The sequence below is a fragment of the Erinaceus europaeus genome, chromosome 23 (genome assembly GCF_950295315.1).
Source record: "Erinaceus europaeus chromosome 23, mEriEur2.1, whole genome shotgun sequence".
Lineage (NCBI taxonomy): Eukaryota > Metazoa > Chordata > Mammalia > Eulipotyphla > Erinaceidae > Erinaceus > Erinaceus europaeus.
In genome coordinates this window covers 4264542-4284356 of record NC_080184.1, presented here as the reverse complement: position 1 = coordinate 4284356, position 19815 = coordinate 4264542, and the positions used below count along the sequence as shown (strand labels likewise).

Here is a 19815-nt window from a genome sequence, read left to right as displayed (position 1 = left end):
GGATTGACCTGTCAACACCCATGTTCAGCAGGGAAGCAATTACATAAGCCAAACCTTCCACCTTCTACAGCGCATAATGACTCTGGGTCCATACTTACAGAAGGATAAAGAATAGGAAAACTATCAATGGAGGGGATGGGATACAGAGTTCTGGTGGTGGGAATTGTGTGGAGTTGTACCACAATTATCCTATAGTTTGTGTCAGTGTATCCTTTTTATAAAAAAAATTTAAAAAGTTAGAGTCAGTTGCATTATAATATTGAAATGCAAAATCAGATTCGTTCATTTGTTTAAATCCCTTAAAATATGACAGACATGTGGGATAAAACCTAAGTATGTCCGTTTCTCCTGGGGTCCATTTTACTCTTTAGATGTTTCAAAGAGTTCTTATCAGGTCTGATCAGAGTAATGTAACACTTGGGAGCAAAGATGCACAGTAGGAGACCAGCACTGGAGGCCAAGATGGAGAAGATCTCCAAGGCCACCATGAGCTTGCCCTGGGCACCGTTGTAGACAGGCAGAAAGGTCACCCAGACGCTGCAGAACACCAGCATGCTGAAGGTCAAGAACTTGGCTTCATTGAAGGTGTCAGGCAGGTTGCGGACAAGGTAGGACAAGGAGAAGCTGACCAGGGCCAAGGAGCCCAGGTAGCCCAGCACACAGTAGAACGCAGCAACTGAGCGCTTGTTACACACGATGAGCAGGTGCCTGGGCTCAGAGTGTGTTTCTACATCAATGAAGGGGGAGACAGTCCCAACCAGATGGCACAGATAACCACTTGGACAAGAGTGCAGATGGGAATGACATAGTTAGAAGCCCCTGATGCCAACAGCCACCTCATGGTTCTTCCTGGCTTCATGGATTTGAATGCCAATAGCACAACAATGGTTTTTGCCAACACAGTGGAAAGAGCCACAGTGTACACAAGTCCAAATGTGATTTGCTGGAGGATGCAGGTGACTGGGTGTGGATGCCTGATGAAGAGAAAGAAGCAGAGGAAGCAGAGGAGGAGGGAGATGAGCAGGATGTAGCTAAGAGTCCTGTTATTGGCCTTGACTATGGGGGTGTCTTGGTGCTTCACAAAGATCCACAAAACCACCACTGTGATGACAGAGAAGCACAAAGCTGTGCAGGCCAGAGCCATCCCAAAAGAATCTTCAAAGTCCAAGTAGGTCACCAACTTGGGGAGGTAGAAGGTTCTCTCTTGGTTTGAATAATCTTGCTCAGAACACTGGATATACTGCTCTGTATCTGGGATATCTTATTGATTTTCAAAACATTTCCTTTTTCTGTTTTGTTTTGTTTTTTGTTTTTGCTTTATTTATTTATTTATTTTAAAATATTTAAGAAAGGATAAATTAACAAAACCTTAGGGTAGGAGGGGTACAACTCTACACAATTCCCACCGCCCAATCTCCATCTCCCACCCCCTCCCCTGATAGCTTCCCCACTCTCTATCCCTCTGGAAGCATGGACCCAGGGTTGTTGTGGCATGCAGAAGGTTGAAGGTCTGGCTTCTATAATTGCTTCCCCGCTGAACATGGGCGTTGACTGGTCGGTCCATACTCCCAGTCTGCCTCTCTCTTTCCCTAGTAGGGTGTGTCTCTGGGGAAGCTGAGCTCCAGGACACATTGGTTGGGTCTTCAGTCCAGGGAAGCCTGGCCAGCATCTGGATGACATCTGGAACCTGGTGACTGAAAAGAGAGTTAACATAGAAAGTCAAACAAATTGTTGAGCAATCATGGACCCAAAGGTTGGAATAATGGAGAGGAAGTGTTAAAGGGATACTCACTGCAAACTCTAGTGTACTTCTGCTTTCAGGTATATATTTTACAGTAGTTTATGGATACGTGTGAACATATGCTGTCTCCCACAGAAACTGGTATATATCTAGGTTTTGGGACATTGTTAGAAAGTGAACCACCTGAGATGGAATTAGAGTATACTATGAAAGGAAAGGTCTCAGCTGAGTAATGAAGCTGAAGGGTTGTCATTCCACACGTGAAGTTTCTGGACACAGTCTGAAGTGAAGCATGTTGAGGTGGCAATCGTTGTGTTGATTAGGTTGTGATCATCAGAGGAAATATTATTTGATATGGATTGGGAGATGCATACGGGAAAGTGTGCCCTATCCAAGGGTTCGAGGACTGGGGGGAGAAGAGGCTCTATAGTGGAGATGTGAGGTTCCTGCTGTCTTAGGGTTCAAAAAGAAAATGAATAGTTAATGTTATCATCACATTATTTGGTAATTGGGTTAACTTTGAAACGTCCTTTTGTTAGGGTTTGCTGTACAGTACCCAGTATCTTGTATATAGCTGTGCTATTGGTTGTTTCTGATATACTTGGTCTAGGCTTTTGAGAGAGTCCGCATACAAGTACACAGCCTATATATTAGAAATAGTCTGTGTTATAAAAAAATTTAGACATACAACTAATTTTCCTCCTCTCATATTAACTAGTCATTTATATGACTACATTTTACTAGGAGTGTACATAAACACCATTCCCACCACCAAAAGACTGTGACCCATCCCTCCCACCCACTCCCACCCCCCACTGGCCCAGGAAGCTGCATGTCTACCCCTCACCACGAGGTTTTTACATTGGTGCCCTACTTACAGTTTGGTCTGGACCTGCTTTTAGTTTCCCTTTCAGATCTTCTTACTCAACATCTGTTGATGAGTGGGATCATCCCATACTCATCTTTATCTTTCTGACTTAGCTCACTTAACATAATTCCATCTAGCTCTGTCCAAGGTGGGTCAGAGAGGGTGGGTTCATTGTTCTTGATAGCTGCATAGTATTCCATTGTGTATATATACCACAGCTTTCTCAGCCACTCATCTGTTCTTGGGCACCTGGGTTGCTTCTAGGTTTTAGCTATTAGGAATACACACCTCTTTTTACTTGGGTGTTATGGAGTCCTTAGGGTATAATCCCAGCAGAGGAATTACTGGATCATATGGAAGGTCCATATCTAGCCCTCTGAGAGTTTTCCAGACAGCTCTCCACAGAGGCTGGACCAATTTACATTCCCACCAGCAATGCAAAAGGGTTCCTCAGTCCCCACAACCTCTCCAGCATTTGTTGCTGCTGTCCTTTTTGATGTATGCCATTCTTACAGGAGTGAGGTGGTATCTTAGTGTTTTTTTAATTTGCATTTCTCTGACAATCAGTGACCTAGAGCAGTTTTTCATATGTTTGTCAGCCGTTTGGACCTCCTCTGAGGTCAATGTTTTGTTCATATCCTCTGCCCATTTTTGGATGGGGTCATTTGCTTTTTTGGTGCTAAGTTTGCTGAGCTCTTTATATATTTTGTGATTAGTTTCTTGTCTGATGTATGACATGAAATCTTCTCCCATTCTGTGAGGGGTCTCTTTGTTAGTTTAATAGTTTCTTTGGATGTGCAAAAGCTTTTCAATTTGATGTAGTCCCATTGGTTTGTTTCTACTTTAGTCTTCCTTGCAATTGGGTTTGATTCATCAAAGATGTCCTTGTGGTGTAGGTGGGAAAGTGTTTTACCAATGTTTTCCTCTAAGTATTTAATTGTTTCTGGTCTGACATCCAGGTCTTTGATCCACTTGGAGTTGATTTTTTTTTTCTGCGGCAATAACATGGTTCAATTTCATTCTTCTGCATGTTACAACCCAGTTTTCCCAGCACCATTTATTGAAGAGAGCCTCCTTCTTCTATTTAATCCTTTGGGCCCCCTTATCACAGATTAGATGTCCATAGGTGTGGGGATTTATTTCTGGGCTTTCAATTCTTTTCCACTGGTCTGTGTGCCTATTTTTGTTCAATTACCAGGCTGTTTTGATGATGATGGCATTATAATATAGTTTAAGGTCTAGGAGTGTGATGCCTCCATTTCTGTTTCTTTTCCTCAAGATGGTTTTGGGAATTCTAGGTGTTTTCATGTTCCAGATAAATGTTTGTATTGTTTGTTCTATTCTCTTAAAGAATCCTGGTGTAACTTTGATGGGTATCGCATTAAATTTGTATATGGCTCTGGGGAGAATATTCATTTTGATGATATTTATTCTTCCAATCCATGAGCATGGGATATCTTTCCATTTCTTGGTATCAGTTTCTATTTCCTTGAGCAGCGATTCATAGTTTTCAGTATAAGTCTTTCACTTCTTTGGTCAACTTTATTCCTAGGTATTTTATTGATTTTACTTAAACAGTAAATGGAGTGATTTCTGGATGTCTTCTTCTTCAGATTTACTGTTTGCATAAAGAAATGCCATTGATTTTTGTACATTGATTTTGTAGCCTGATACCTTGCTATATTGCCTAATAATTTCCAGTAGTTTTCTGCTGGATTCTTTAGGTTTTTCTATGTATACTATCATATCATCTGCAAATAGTGAGAGCTTAACTTCTTTCCTTCCAATCTGTATTTCTTTGATTTCTTTCTCTTGCCTGATTGCTATGGCAAGAACTTCCAATACTACGTTGAAGAGTAATGGTGACAGTGGACAGCCCTGTATAATCTCTGATCTTTGGGGGAATGCTTTCAGCTTCTGTCCATTGAGTATGATGTTGGCTGTAGGTTTGCCATATATAGACTCCACTATCTTGAGTCTTCTCTCTTTTTTGTTTGGTGAGTCTGGCTAGGGGTTTGTCACTTTTGTTTAATCTTTCAAAGAACCAACATTTGGCTTCATTGATCTTTTGTATGGTTCTTATTTTCAATGTTGTTTATTTCTGCTGTAATTTTAGTGATTTCTGTCCTTCTGGTTGCTTTAGGGTTTCTTTGTTCCTCTTCCTCTAAGTCCTTGAGGTGTGCAGTAAGGTCGTTCATTTGAGGTTTTTCTTGGTGTTTAATATGTGGTTGTATGTCTATAAGATTCCCTCTCAGTACTGCTTTAGCTGTGTCCCAAATACTTTGATAGGTTGTGTCTTCATTTTCATTTGTTTCCAGGAATATTTGAATTTCCTGCTTGAGTGAATCTCTGACCCAGTGGTTCTTAAGGAGTATGTTATTTAGTTTCCAAATTCTGTACTCTTAATAATTTTCCATTTGTTGTTAAATGTTAGTTTTACTCCACTGTGGTCTGAGAAGATACTTGGGATGATTTCGATGCTCTTGAATTTATTGATGCTGTCTTTCTGGCCTACTATGTGGTCTATTATTGAGTATGCGTTGTGTGGATTTGAAAAAAAAGATGTATTCCAGTTTTTGGGGGTGAATGACTCTGAAAATGTCCAGGAGGTCTAGTCTGTCAATCTCTTCATTCAATTCTCTTTTATCTTTGTTGGTTCTCTGCATTGTTGATCTATGTGTGAGAGTGAGGTATTGAAGTCTCCCACTTTCTTCTTCTAGCGTTTGCCCTTCTTCTGTAGCCAGTCAACAGCGTCAGGTTGAGCCTGATGTAAAGTTTTGAGATCTCCTTTGAATCTGGAGAGGTGGCAGTCGTTGACTCTGTGGGTCATAGTCTGTCTGTAGCTGCAGGGGCAATTCGGGTCATCTCTGGCTCCCCAGCCATGGAACATAGCGGCGCACCGGCCATGGCCTGTTTGATAGCGATTGAGGAGGGCCCAATCATAACGTGCTAGGTCAAAGCCGGGTTGACGCTTGCAGGGGTCTGTGATGAGGTGTTTGTTCTTTACCTCAGCTGACTTCCAACTCTGTTTCCAAGAGACTGGAACAGAGAAGTTCAGTGTAGGCATAGGGGACCAGATTGGGTGATGAGACGTCAAGCGTTGGACAGGGTAGGCGAAGATATCCGCGTATATTGGCAGGTCTGGTAGAGCGTAGACATGGGAAATGAACTTAGATGATGCCGCATCCCGACGAATATCTGGCGGGGCGATGTTGCTAAGAACTGGCAGCCATGGAACCAGGGTGGAACGGATGGTTCCAGAAATTATCCTCATGGAGGAATATAATTTGGAATCGACCAAGTGGACATGGGGGCTACGGAACCATACTAGGGCACAGTATTCTGCAGTGGAATAGCATAATGCCAGAGAGGATGATGGTAGTGTGGAAGCGCTCGCGCCCCATGAGGAGCTGGCCAGTCTTGCAATGATGTGATTCCTCGCGCCCACCTTTGCTGCAGTTTTTATGAGATGTTCATGAAATGACAGAGTGCGATCGAGAGTAACGCCAAGATAGACTGGCTGGGCTTCATGCCGGATTCTCGTATCGCCAAGCTGCACATTAAGCTCACGCGAGGCCGAGGCATGGTGTAGATGGAAAACAGATGATACCATTTTGGCAGTGCTAGGGATTAGTCACCATTTTTTACAGTAATCAGATATTAGAGACATGTCTTTCGTGAGTGTTTCCTCGAGGATGTCGAACTTGGATGCCTGAGTTGCACAACAGATGCCGTCGGCATAGATGAACTTCCATGAAGAAGTTTCTGGGAGGTCATTGATGTAAATATTAAATAGCGTAGGAGCCAGAACAGAGCCCTGGGGGAGGCCACTTGAGACAGGTCTCCATCTGCTAGACTTGTCACCCAGATGCACCCGGAATCTTCTGTTTTGGAGAAGGAACGATATAGTGTTGGCCACCCATGGAGGCAGGCATCTTGACTAGGAGACCACGGTGCCAGACCGTGTCATAGGCTGCTGTGAGATCAACAAAGACAGCACCCATATTTAAATTCTTCTGGAATCCATTTTCAATGTAAGTTGAGAGGGCCAGGGCTTGTTCGCAGGTAAATCTTCCTGGGCGGAAACCAGCTTGGGTGGGTGATAGGAATTTCTCTGTAAGATGAGAAATACGTGACAGAAGCAGCCAGTGAGGCCTGTGAGGCTGTGCAGCCAAAACCTAGACTCTCCACTGGGCCCCCTGAGCTCCTATGAACCCACAGAGAAGATTACAATTAAGATTCACGACAGAAACCAGACTTCCTAGAAATATACCTCCACAGGGTCCCAGCCATCCGCCCCTCAGTGTCACCCCTTAGTCCCGGCCCAACTGCTAACACATGTGGTACAGCAAGGGTACTGGATGAGGTCACCCTAGAACCCTGAAAAAAATGTCCCCAATGTCATTCCAAGGAAGCAGGACTGGCCTTTTCATTTCAAAGTTAAATCTCCACACACAAGGGCTGCACTGTATCCCCAGTAGTCCTCTCTCTCTCTCCACTCTTTCTCCCCCTCACTCCCTTTTCTCTCTCTCCAACTATCACTCCCTTTTCTCTCTCTCACTCCCTTTTCTCTCTCTCCCTCTCTCTCACTCCCTTCTCTCTCCTTTCTCTCTCCCTCTTATCCTCCTCCACCTCCTCCTTCACTTCCTCCTCCTCTTCTTCTTCTTTTTTGTTCTCCTTCTCCTCCTCCTCCCCCTCCCCCTCCTCCTCCTCCTCCTCCTCCTCCTCCTCCTTCTTCTTCTTCTTCAGAGGTTAGGTGCAAGGACTACAAATCCACTGCTTCTGATGCCCATTTTTCCCACTTTATTGGACAGGACAGAGAGAATTTGAGAGAGGACAGCAAGACAGAGAGGGAGAGAGAAAGATAGACACCTACAGACCTGCTTCACCGCCTATGAAGGTACTCCCCTGCAGGTAGGGAGCTGGGGGCTTGATATGAGATCCTTGAGTAGGTCCTTGTGCTTCACACCATGTGCACTTAACCTGTTGCGCCACCACCAGACTCCTGCTTTCCAATCCCTCCTCCCACACCTATACTAAGATCTATCACCCCACCTCAGCTGCACCCACACCCTGGTGTGTAGTCGCATTAACAGCACAGGAGGCCCACAACCCCTCCAAGAGCCTTCCGGGTAGAGCCACCTCACACACCTACATCTGGTGTCTGAAGGAGTCTTCAGGTCAGAAACTACTTCAGAGGAATCAGGTTGCTCCTCTCACCAGCATGAAGATACCCCCTCATGTTGATGAAGCTGAAACCCTGTGGATCTGCATGGACTCTCAGTCTCCTGTGGACATAATAGAAGATGTCACTTGGGCTGAAGCAGGTCAGAAAATCTCCACACTGAAGAGGAACCAGTGATTCCTCAGGGGGGGTTATGAGATGCCCTCCCTGAGCAGCTCCTACACCCACAGAGATCACCTCTATGGGTCCACTCTTTACTAACCAGATAACAAAGCCGAAGAGACAAGAGTGTTTGTGTAGAGACGTGAAAGGCAAGGGTGTGAGATGGTCAAGTTGACTTTGGTTACTTACTCTTACTCAGAGATACTGGGGCCCCTGACTCAATTTGTTGTGTCTAAATGGAAACCTGTGGTGGAGAGAAAGAGAGCTAGTAGATTTATTTATTTATTTTTTGCCACTATGATTGTGACAGGCAATTTTCCAGGTCCAATAGCCTTTGTAAAAATTAGCACTACACTGACATAAGGGCTATCTGGGTGTCTGTGTGGTGGGGGAAGTAGGAGATTCTATTACAACAGGTATCTGAGAAGTCTCTTTATCACCAGGGACTGTCTAAAAAAAGTGAAAATTTATGGTTCCCATTGTGGCTGGATCACCCTCAGTAGAGTCTACGTCAGTTAAGTCTCCAGGAGATGCCTGTGCATATCAAAGACTGACAGGTTGCTTGTACATTGGCAAATGTGAATAATGCAGTTATGAACATGGGGGTATAGATGTTCCTTCAAAGTGGTGTTTTCATATCTTTTGGAGAAACGCTTAGGAGTGCTATTGCTGGACCAAAAGGCAGCTTCATTTGTATTTGTTTAAGAAATTCTCCAAACTGTTTTCCACAATGACTTCAGTAGTTGGCATTCTCACCAGGAGTGTAACCGAGTTCCTCTTTCTCCACATCCTTACCAATATCCATGACTGGATAAAGAAGATATGGTGCCAACCAGACTTCCTAGGACACAACCTCACCAATGTGTCCTGGAGCCCTGCTTCCCCAGAGCCTTCCCCACTAGGGAAAGAGAGAGGCAGGCTCAGAGTATGGATTGACCTGCCAATGCCCATGTTCAGTGAGGAATTAAGTACAGAAGCCAAACCTTCCGCCTTCTGTACCCCATAATGACCCTGGGTTGGGCTTTTGTAATTGGTTCTCCACTGAACATGGACAATGGCAGGTTGATCCATAATCACAGCCTCTCTCTCTCTTTCTCTATTGGACCTGGGCTCTGGGGAAGTGGGGCTCCAGGACCCATTGGTGGGGTCATCTGCCCAGGGAAGTCCAGTTGGCATCATGTTCGCATCTGGAACCTGGTGACTGAAAAAAGAATTAACATATAAAGTCAAACAAACTTTTGACTAATCATGAACCTAAAGCTTGAGATTGTGCAGATGAAGAGTCGGGGGATCTCCATTTTATAGATAGGTAGTTGTCGGGATAGCCTGAGGGTGCTTCTTTCTGAGCAAGTACTCTCTGGGTTGGAGAGAACTCAACTGGAGCCGATCTAGGCTGCTGCATGGGAAAGGGATCAGGAACTCGCGCTGCACTAGCTTCACAGGAGATACACTCTGGAACTCTCGGAGCCGGAAAGCAATTTCCAAGTGTCTTTAATCAGAAGAGCAGCTGTATTTATACTCTCCAAGTAGGGTGGAAACAGGATGTGACATAGAGAGGGTGGAGCGAAAAGGGATTGGTGAAAATCAGTGTGTGACAAGGAGAGGGGGCAGAGCAGGCGAGAATTCTACCACTGAACCACCAATGCCCTGGAGGGAGGGTGGTGCTTTATGTAAATGTAAAAGTGATTTATGTAAATAGACCGCATCTTTGAGTGGGATCAAACCAATCCCACACAGGCATACCGGTGCTAGGATTAGAGACAGAAGCCGGGGGGAGCTGGCACACTACCCAACAGGTAGTAGTCCTTTTTTATTTATATTCCAAAGAGCCTATAACTATATCAGTTTTTTTTTTTTTTTTCTGAGAACTGACATCTGATATGCAGGTGGATCCAAGCTATTGTCTGAGGAGATGATATCTGACTGGAAAAAGATCCAGAAAGCTGAATCAGGGTAGAAAGTAGTTCCCAGATATAGGAAGGTGTATAAATATTTTTGACAGTAAACCCCACTGATTTGAACTGATCTGGGGCCCACCCCAATCTATTTTAAAGTAACATTAATACAGAAAAACTCTAAAGGAAGAAGAAAAAATTTTTCAAAAATGTATAGCATATATTTTGTAAAATATAAACATCTACAATAATTTTCTGTCAATAAATAAAACACAGAAACTTATTTTAAAATAACAATTTCTGGGGGCCATGACTTTTATTTAGTACTTGTGTTTATAAAACATTATAATTTCCTGGGAGCAATTTCACACTGTGACTCAGTTTTGAAAATAGGTGAACACTGGGACTGGGTAGTGGTGTTTTTTATTTTTTATTTATAAAATGGAAATATTGACAAGACCATGGAACAAGACAGGTACAATTTCACACAATCCCCACCATCTGAACTCCTGATTCCACTTCCTCCCTTGAAAGCTTCCCTATTCTTTATCGCTCTAGGAGTATGGACCCAGGATCATAATGGCATGTAGAAGGAGGAAAATATGGTTTCTGCAATTGATTCCTCAATTTACATGGATGTTGGAAGGTCTATCCATACTCCCAGCCTATTTCTAACTTTCCCTAGTGGGGCAGGGCTCTGGAAAGGTGAATCTGCAGGACACATTGGTGTGGTCACCTGGCCAGGGAAGTCAGGTTGGTATCATGGTAGCATCTGGAACCTGGTGGCTGAAAAAAACATTCAGATATAAAGCAGAACAGCTTGTTCAATAATCAAGAACCTGAAGGCAAGGATATTACATATGAGATGAGATTTGCTTGTGGTGTTTTAAGCACACATCCTCACGTGTGTGGGGGCCCAGATTTGAGCCTTCTCTCTCCACCTGTAGCAGAGATGCTTCCCAAGTACCAAAGCAGATCTGTAGGTGTTTATCTTCCTCTCTTCCTCTGTATGTTTAGTTCCTCTCTCAATTTCTTTTTGTTCTATCTTATAAAAGTAGAAAATAAATGTTACTAGGAATAGTGGTGGATTCATAGTGCTGGCATTGAGCTCAAGCAATAACCCTGGTGTCAAAAGAAGAAAAAAAAAGTGAATGCTGTTGGTTAAAAGGGAAATAATAAGGGAAGCAGAAGGCAGTGGGAAGGCTAGTAGACCTAGTCAAGGATGACCAGCAGTCAGCACTATAAATGACCACAGGTGTGGTGCAGTTGGGGTCATGAGTGAAAGCTGTTTATGGCATCGTCTGCAGACTGAGTATCACCATGTATGGGCCTGGGGACCAACAGTGGAGGCCATAGTAAGTAGAAAGGAGGGTAGTAGTGGGATAAAATGGGGCTAAGAATGGAAGGAAGTAGATCTTGCTAGATAAACAGGAAGCAAGGAGATGTGCAGAGGCTGGGAAGCCAACGGGTTGTGGACACTGTCATGTATTCATCATGTGGGCCACCAAGTTAGCATGCATTTCTGTTTTTCTTTCTTTCTTCCTTTCTTTCTTTCTTCACCCTTTTGTGGGGGATTAATGGTTGAGGAATGAGATTTTTTCAATGAATCACACATTTGGATTATTCTAAGGGTTGCTCATCAACACATAGTTCTCACTAAGGTTGTCTCAGTGACATGATACTACTGAAATGGAAAATCAGATTGATTGATTTGTTAAGAATTCTGTAATTGTGACAGACACGTGGGATGAAAACCTAAGAATATGCATTTCTCCTAGGGTTCATTTTATGTTTTAGATGTTTCAAAGAATTCTTGTCAGGTCTGATCAGAATAATGTAACACTTGGGAGCAAAGATGCACACTAGGAGACCAGCACTGGAGGCCAAGATGGAGAAGATCTCCAAGGCCACCATGAGCTTGCCCTGGGCACCGTGGTAGACAGGCAGAAAGGTGACCCAGACGCTGCAGAACACCAGCATGCTGAAGGTCAAGAACTTGGCTTCATTGAAGGTGTCAGGCAGGTTGCGGACAAAGTAGGACAAGGAGAAGCTGACCAGGGCCAAGGATCCCAGGTAGCTCAGCACACAGTAGAACGCAGTGACTGAGCCCTTGTCACACACGAGGAGCAGGTGCCTGGGTTCAGAGAGTGTGTCTACATCAATGAAGGGGGGAGACAGTCCCAACCATATGCCACAGATAACCACTTGGACAAGAGTGCAGATGGGAATGACATAGTTAGAAGCCCCTGATGCCAACAGCCACCTCATGGTTCTTCCTGGCTTCATGGATTTGAATGCCAATAGCACAACGATGGTTTTTGCCAACACAGTGGAGAGAGCCACAGTGAACACAAGTCCAAATGTGATTTGCTGGAGGATGCAGGTGACTGGGTGTGGACGCCCGATGAAGAGAAAGGAGCAGAGAAAGCAGAGGAGGAGGGAGATGAGCAGGATGTAGCTAAGAGTCCTGTTATTGGCCTTGACTATGGGGGTGTCTTGGTGCTTCACAAAGACCCACAAAACCACCACTGTGATGACAGAGAAGCACAAAGCTGTGCAGGCCAGAGCCATCCCAAAAGGATCTTCAAAGTCCAAGTAGGTCACCAACTTGGGGAGGCAGAAGGTTCTCTCTTGGTTTGAATATTCTTGCTCAGAGCACTGGATACACTGCTCTGCATCTGGTGAATACAGGAATGTCTCATTGGTTTTACAAAACATTTCCTTTTAAGAAGCTTACTACAGGTCACCTGTCCAAAACTGCATACACTGTGGTAACATTTTCTGTTCCTAATCCAGGTAGAATGATTGTAAATGACAGGTAACCTATTCAAACACAATTTAAATTTGGCTGCTTATTGTAGACAGTACAAACTAATAAACTTAAAGTTAGAACTTTATGCTCTATGAAAAAAAAATCCTGGATTAATGACATTTTTGGTTCCAACTGCAGTTGCCTTGGTAGGGCCAGACTACATGGTCCTAGATGTTCTCTATCCTTGGGAACCAGAGAGGGAGATTGGTTTGTATGCAGGTAGTGAGTTTTGGAGTACAGGATTCTGCAACCTTAAGAGTTATTTACTGGGAGTTGGGCGGTAGTGCACTGGGTTAAGCACAGGTGGTTCTAAGGGCAAGGGTGTGCGTAAGGATCCCGGTTTGAGTCCCCAGCTCCCCACCTGCAAGGGGGTCACTTCACAAATGGTGAAGCAGGTCTCCAGGTGTCTGTCTTTCTCTCTTCCCTCTCTGCCTTCCCCTCCTCTACCATTTCTCTCTGTCCTATCCAACAACAACAACATCAATAACAACAACAATAAGAACTACAACAATAAAATCAAGGGCAACAAAAGGGAAGAAATACATAAATATTTTTTTTAAAAAGTTAGTTACTAATTGATCAAAATGGGATATGCTAGCATATATTTTTTAAAACTTTAAAAAATTATCTTTATTCATTTATTGGACAGAGACAGCCAGAAATCAAGAAATCAAGAGGGGAGGGTATAATAGAGAGGGAAACAGACAAAGAGACACCTGCAACACTGATTCATCATTCATACAGCTTTTCCCTTCTTGTAGATTGGGGCTGGCAGGTAGAACTTGAGTCCATGAGCTTATAACATGTGCGCTTAATCAGGTGTGCCACCACCCAGGCCCTACACTATCATATTAATGGGGGAAGAAAGCATAGTAATCACCAGACAGCCTTTGCACTTAAAAATAAAAACAGAATATATGGGACATTTGTGGTGATACAGACTCATATCAAATAATAATAATAAGCAACTCAAATAAATAATCCAACCTTACATCTGAAGGATCTAGAAAAGCAAAAACAAAATCAGAAGGAGGAAGGAAATTAAATTTAGGGAAGAAATAAATAACATTGAAAACAATAAAAATCAATAAAACTAAGTTCTTTGAAGACTAAATACAGTTGCTAAGCCTTTAGCCAAACTCACAGGAAAAGCTAGAGGACCCTAAAAATGGCAAAGTCACCTTATTTACCCCATCTTGGATAGAGCTTGAAGAAATCATATTAAATGAGATAAGTCAGAAAGAGAAGAGTGAATGTGGGATGATCTCACTTATAGACAGAAGTTGAAAAACAAGATCAGAAGGGAAAACACTAAGCAGATCTTGGACTAGGTCTGGTGTATTGCACCAAAGTAAAGGACTCTGGGGTGTGGGGGGAGGGTTTAGGTTCTGGATCATGATGGCAGAAGAGGACCTAGAAGGGGTTGAATTGTTATGTGGAAAACTGGGGAAAGTTGTGCACGTATAAACTATTGAATTTTATTGTCCACTGAAAACCATTAGTCCCCCCAATAAATTTTTAATAAAAGATAGAGGACCTAGTGAATAGGATTGTAAAGGGAAGGGAAGAAGTTAGGACAAATTATAATGAAATTCAAAGAAAAATATGAAGTTAAGATTTACAACTATGTTCCACTAAACCAGACAATCTAGAACATATGACTATTATTTTTATAGACACTTCTATTCATAGTAGCACAATTCACAATAGCCCAACCTTGAGAGCAACCTGGCTGTCCAATGACAGATGAGAGGATAAGAAAGTTCTGGTACGGGAGTCCGGTGGTAGCTCAGCGGGTTCCATGAAGGTGGCACAAAGTGCAAGGACCCCAGTTCGAGCCCCCAATTCCCCACCTGCAGGGGAGTCGCTTCACAGGTGGTGAATCAGGTTTGCAGGTGTCTCTCTTTCTCTCCACCTCTCTGCTTTCCCCTCCTCTCTCCATTTCTCTCTGTCTATTTAACAATGATGACATCATTAACAACAATAAGAATAACTACAACAATAAAACAACAAGTGCAGCAAAAGGGAATAAATAAATAAATAAATAAATAAATAAATAAATAAATAGAAAGCTGTTGTACAATAGCCATCATGAGGGCAGACTAAATGCTGATAGATGACTGGCTGTTGGTATGCTTCTAAAACCCCTTCTGTTTCATTGGTTTGGTCCCTCCTGCCTCTGGGACATTGGTTTAATCCCCACTGGTTCCTGCCCTTTTGCTTCTCCCCACCCCCATCTTACATACTTCCTGTCCCTGAAACTTCCGCCTCAGGAGGGATGCAGGACAGAATTGTGTTGTGATTAGAAGAGATTAAATTATTGAACCAAATCCCTGCTTCGTTTGTCAATAAAGAGATACTGCTTCCCAGCTCAGCCATGAGTCCCTGGTCATCTCTCTCTTCAGCCCGCGAAGCTAGTCCTGCAACTGGCTAAAAAAGTTTTGGTTAGGGGCCCAGGTGGTGGTGCACCTGGTTAAGCACACACACTACAGTGAATAAGGACCAGGGTTCAAGTCCTTGGTCCCCATCTGCAGGGGGAAAGCTTCAGGAGTGGTTAAGCAGGGTTGCAGTTATCTCTCTGTCCTCCTTCCATCTCAATTTCTCTCTGTTTATACCCAATAATATGTAATTTTTTAAATTGTGGGCTAGCTGGTGGCACACTTAGTAGGAAAGACAAGTTGTGATGCATGATGACCAAAATTTAACTCCCCTGTATGAGAGATAGAGAGAGAAAAAGAGAAAAAAGCAGAATATTATTCTTGAAATCAACGTATCATGTTCCAAGCCCAAAGCTCTAGCCACTAAGCCACCTCCTGGATTGCTCACCTTTCTAAAAATTATTTAATGCAACACCTCAGGAAACAACCCAGGCATTAATTGTGCATTGTTTCAGAATATATAGCAGAAATTTCATGAACAGCCTTTAGGGGAATAATATGACAGTTAGAACTTAATAATCAAAATCATTTGCCTGTCATGCAGATAATTCCTCCTTTTACATCAAAGGTCTGGAAGAATGAAATCAGATTTCTCCCCCATCCAAAATTATTACAGCCCTACATTTTCTGAACTTAGAGGTTATTTTCATTTTTGTGAACACTGGTACTACTACCTCTTATGGGATAAATCTAGAATCAACATGTGATACCAAGTAATCAGAAACACTAACTGTACACTTTGCGGTTACTCTGTAAGTCTGCAGTATCCCTCACCTGCTGCTGACTTGAGTTCTCAATGGCAACTGGTATGGACTTGAAGGTACCACAGAAAACTCTTGCCACATATCAGCACCCTTATGCTCAAGACTTGACCATATTTTTGTAATTTTTTTGCTGTCTTTCCAAGTTGCTGGGCAGTTGATTCTGATGGTTTATTGACAGCTTGTAGCTCTATTTAAATTGGCCACTAGAGACAATGGGAAGCACGTTTTGTATCACTATGAGTGACGGGTGCACTGTGTTTGCAGAAAATCACATTTATTGGCTTTGATAATCAATCTAATGGGCAAAGAAGCCTGATACATGGCTGGGATGTACTTCACTCAGATAGGCAGAAAGAGCTTTTTTGACTCAAAGGAAACCACATATGTGAGTGAAGATTTATCAAGTTCCATGGAAACTCCCCAAAACTCAGATGTGTTCAAACACCAATTGGCATCTTAAACTTTATAACACACATGCTAGAGGATGGTGCTACCTAGAGCCAGTAAAAAAAAAAAAATCATCTTTTCAGATAGAGCTCAGTTAACCCCCTTTCACCAATGAAATGGTAAAACCAAGGGAAAGGTGAACAGGATGAATACACGAGTTAACGAATCAGTGGCAAACTGGGGTGAACTAGAACTCAGTTGCTGAGATCTGAGTTTCCCTTTTCACTGAAGTGATAAAGCTCATTGAGTACAAGAGACGAGTCAGAGACACTCCTACCTGTTTTATTTGAAATCTCCCCCTTGGGACAAACAGCACATTTAAAGCAGCAGGTGTGAGTTTCATTTGTAACTTTCATGAATCCTGGACCACACCTCTTTGTACACACTGATTGTGGGGGCTGGAGTTAAAAAGAGACATTTTGTTACCATTTTACATCTTTTAGAAGGTATGAGGGCTTCTCTGTGCTTCTACCATACTATTAATTTCCTTTAGATTTGTGTGAAAATAAATAACATAAAATTACCATCTTTTGAGTGACATATGTTCTATATTGTGAATTACATGCACATTTCTGTGAAATTGATAGTCAGAAACATTTTGTCTTGTAAAACTGAAATTCTTTTCCACCTAGCTCTCCCTCTCATTCTCTCTTTCTCTAGACTTATTAATGTAGCTCAGTGCACTAATCCACTGTTCTTTGGTCACCATTTTTTTCTGATAATTTTATTGGATAGAACAAAGAGAAATTGAGAGAGGAGGAGAAGATAGAGAGGGACAGAAAAAATAGACACCTGAAGACCTGCTTCACTGCTTGAGAAGCTTCCTCCCAGCAGGAGGGTGCCTGGGTCTTGAAACTGTATCTCTGTTCCAATCTTTGAAATTATTACAAATTTTGCTTAACTAGTAACAAAAACTTCCAGGCCTGAGAGCTACAATTCAAATATTTATACTAAAGCATCTTAATAAACATTACTGCAGTTTTCATCTTTTTCATGCTGTTGATTAATGATGCAGATGATCTTTTGTTTTGGACCATTTGTTCATATATTTTGGAAAATGTCCATGGGGACCAAGAGGTAGCACAAAGTACCAAGCAGAAGGATCCCAGCTGTCACCCTAGGCACCCTAACCATAACGCTAACTTTAACCCTAACCCTTACCGTAACCCTAACCCTAAACCTATCCTTAAACCTAACCCTAACCCTAACCGAGGCATCCCACCTGCAGGGGGTCACATTATAAGTAGGTGAATCCCTGTGGCAGGTGTCTCTCATTCCCTCTCCCTCTCTGTCTCCTTCCTTTTGAATTTGTCTCTGTAGCTATAAATAATAAATGAATAATGAGTAAATAAATAATGCATATATTTTCCTTTTAGACGTATTTTGTTAATGGTTTATAGTAAATATAGTTGAAAGCCTCTCAACCCCCCCCCCACACACACACACACACTCCAGGGTCCTTTACATTAGTGCAATACACCAATTTTTGCTTTTCATGCACTGAGGTTTATCAGTATTTTTATTTGGCTGTAGCACTGCCGAGCTTTGGCTTAGGTTGAGAATTTTACCTGTGTTTTCAGAGCCTGAGGCACACATGGTTTTTGCATAACCATTATGATATCTCCCCTATCCCTTTTCCTCTGTTCTGAATATCCATTTATCAGATGTATGATTTGCAGATGCTACCTCACATTTCGTAGGATGTTTATTCTTTCTGTTGCTGGCCCTGACACACAAATATTTGAAAACTCATTGTCATTGTGTTTTTGTTCTTTACGCTCTTGTCTTTGTCTTTAGTGTTATAACCAAAATTCATTACACACTCTAATATCATGAAATGGTTTCCCTAAATTTTATTGTAGGACTTTTATGTTTTTTCTTTTATCATTGAATTTTAATAGATTGATAATACTTAAATGTTTAGTTCATTTCATCTACAATGTAGCACCTTGCAGGACTGTTTTGATCTCAACATAGTGAAACTCTTTCTTCTATACTTATTCAAAAAATTTTATTATCTTTATTTATTTATTAGATAGAGACAGTCAGAAATCAAGAGGAAAGAGAGTGATAGAGAGGATGAGAGACAGAGAGACACCTGCAACCTTGATTCACCACTTAGAAGCTTTCCCCCTGCAGGTGGGGACCATGGGTCCTTGCATATTGTAGCATGTGCGTTCAACCAGGTGTGCCACCACCCGGCCCTTTCTTTCTTCTATTCTTACACTTATAGTTTGTTAGTGAGGTATGTCTTATTTTATTTCCATGTTATTCAGATTTACAATTATTTGCTACAATTTGACTTTTCATCTATTTTTCACTATCTTCTTTTAAAATTTTTTTCTATTATTATATTTATTTATGCATTTCCCCTTCTGTGGTTCTTGTTTTCCATTGCTGCTGTAGTGTCATCTATTTTTCATGTTAACTATTCTGACACACTAAATTAGAATCAAGCCATACAGTCACTTTTTTTTGAGGGTCCCATTCAAGTGCTTCTGGATTCTTAATTCTATGCCTATAGTTTTCCAGTCAGTTACATTGCTATCATTCTCACAGCTACTTATTCCTAGGCTATTTTGTGCCCCTTGGATGAGTTTTAAAATTCTATTCTATATGGAAGGGATGCAGTAGATAAAGCATCAGACTCTCAAACATGAGTTCCTGCGTTTAATCTATGACAGTATATGCACCAGAGTGATTGATGCTTGGTCTTTTATTCCTCCCTCCCTTTCTCTGCCCCCTTCTTCCTTCTTTCTCTCCCTCTCTTTATTTTTTCATTCTCTCTTTTTTTCTTTTTTTCTTTCTTCTTTCCTTGCCTCCAGTGTTATTACTGGGGCTCGGTGCCTGCACTACAAATCCAGTGCTCCTGGCTGCCATTTTTTCCATGTTATTGCACAGGACAGAGAGAAATTGAGAGAGGAAGGGAAGATAGAGAGGGTGAGAGAAAGACAGGCTTCACTGACTTCACTACATGTGAAGTGATTCCTTGCAAGTGGGAGCCATGGGTTTGAAATGGGATCCTTTCACCAGTCCTTGTGCTTAGTACAATGTGAGTTTAACCATGTGAGCCACCACGTGGGCCCTGTATCTGGTTCTTTCTGTCTCTCTCCTTCTTTTCCTTCTCATTAATAAATACATAAATTACTTAAAAATTTGCATTTTATGTGAGTACCTAACATCATAAGATAATGTGCACCTCTATAAGTAAAATTACATACATTTATTAAAAGGGAAAGGAAAACAAGTTGTGAATGCGTAAAAAGTAATGCTGTGTGCCACACACCACAGACGGCTCTCTCTGCAATGTGTTCTGTTGGGTTTCAAATGCCGTACTTTGCAGAGAACATATGCAATTGTTTAAAGAGTGGAGTGTCATTGTCTCACAAATGGCATGTAAGTTCTTCAAGGATGCACACTCAGAGACCATATTATGACTTTACTTGATACCCTTTTATATATTGCTAGGTGTTCATTATATTTTCAATAAGTATATAACATAG

The 19815-nt window shown here is 42.1% G+C and overlaps 1 protein-coding gene and 1 pseudogene across 1 annotated transcript in view; both read right to left on the bottom strand.

Moving 5' to 3' along the window:
- Nucleotides 1-329: 329 nt before the first annotated feature.
- On the bottom strand, nucleotides 330-8761 carry LOC107523042 (vomeronasal type-2 receptor 116-like; annotated as a pseudogene).
- A 2845-nt stretch (nucleotides 8762-11606) lies between these two features.
- Nucleotides 11607-19815, bottom strand: part of LOC103122226 (extracellular calcium-sensing receptor-like) — a 31449-nt gene continuing 23240 nt past the window's right edge. Inside the window, exons 5-9 of the mRNA XM_060182206.1 lie at nucleotides 18782-18924; nucleotides 18004-18103; nucleotides 16590-16710; nucleotides 15876-15878; nucleotides 11607-12529 (exon numbers count right to left, since the gene is read on the bottom strand). Of these exons, the coding sequence (XP_060038189.1) occupies nucleotides 11607-12529; nucleotides 15876-15878; nucleotides 16590-16710; nucleotides 18004-18103; nucleotides 18782-18924 (1290 nt within the window). The remainder of the gene's footprint in view (nucleotides 12530-15875; nucleotides 15879-16589; nucleotides 16711-18003; nucleotides 18104-18781; nucleotides 18925-19815) is intronic.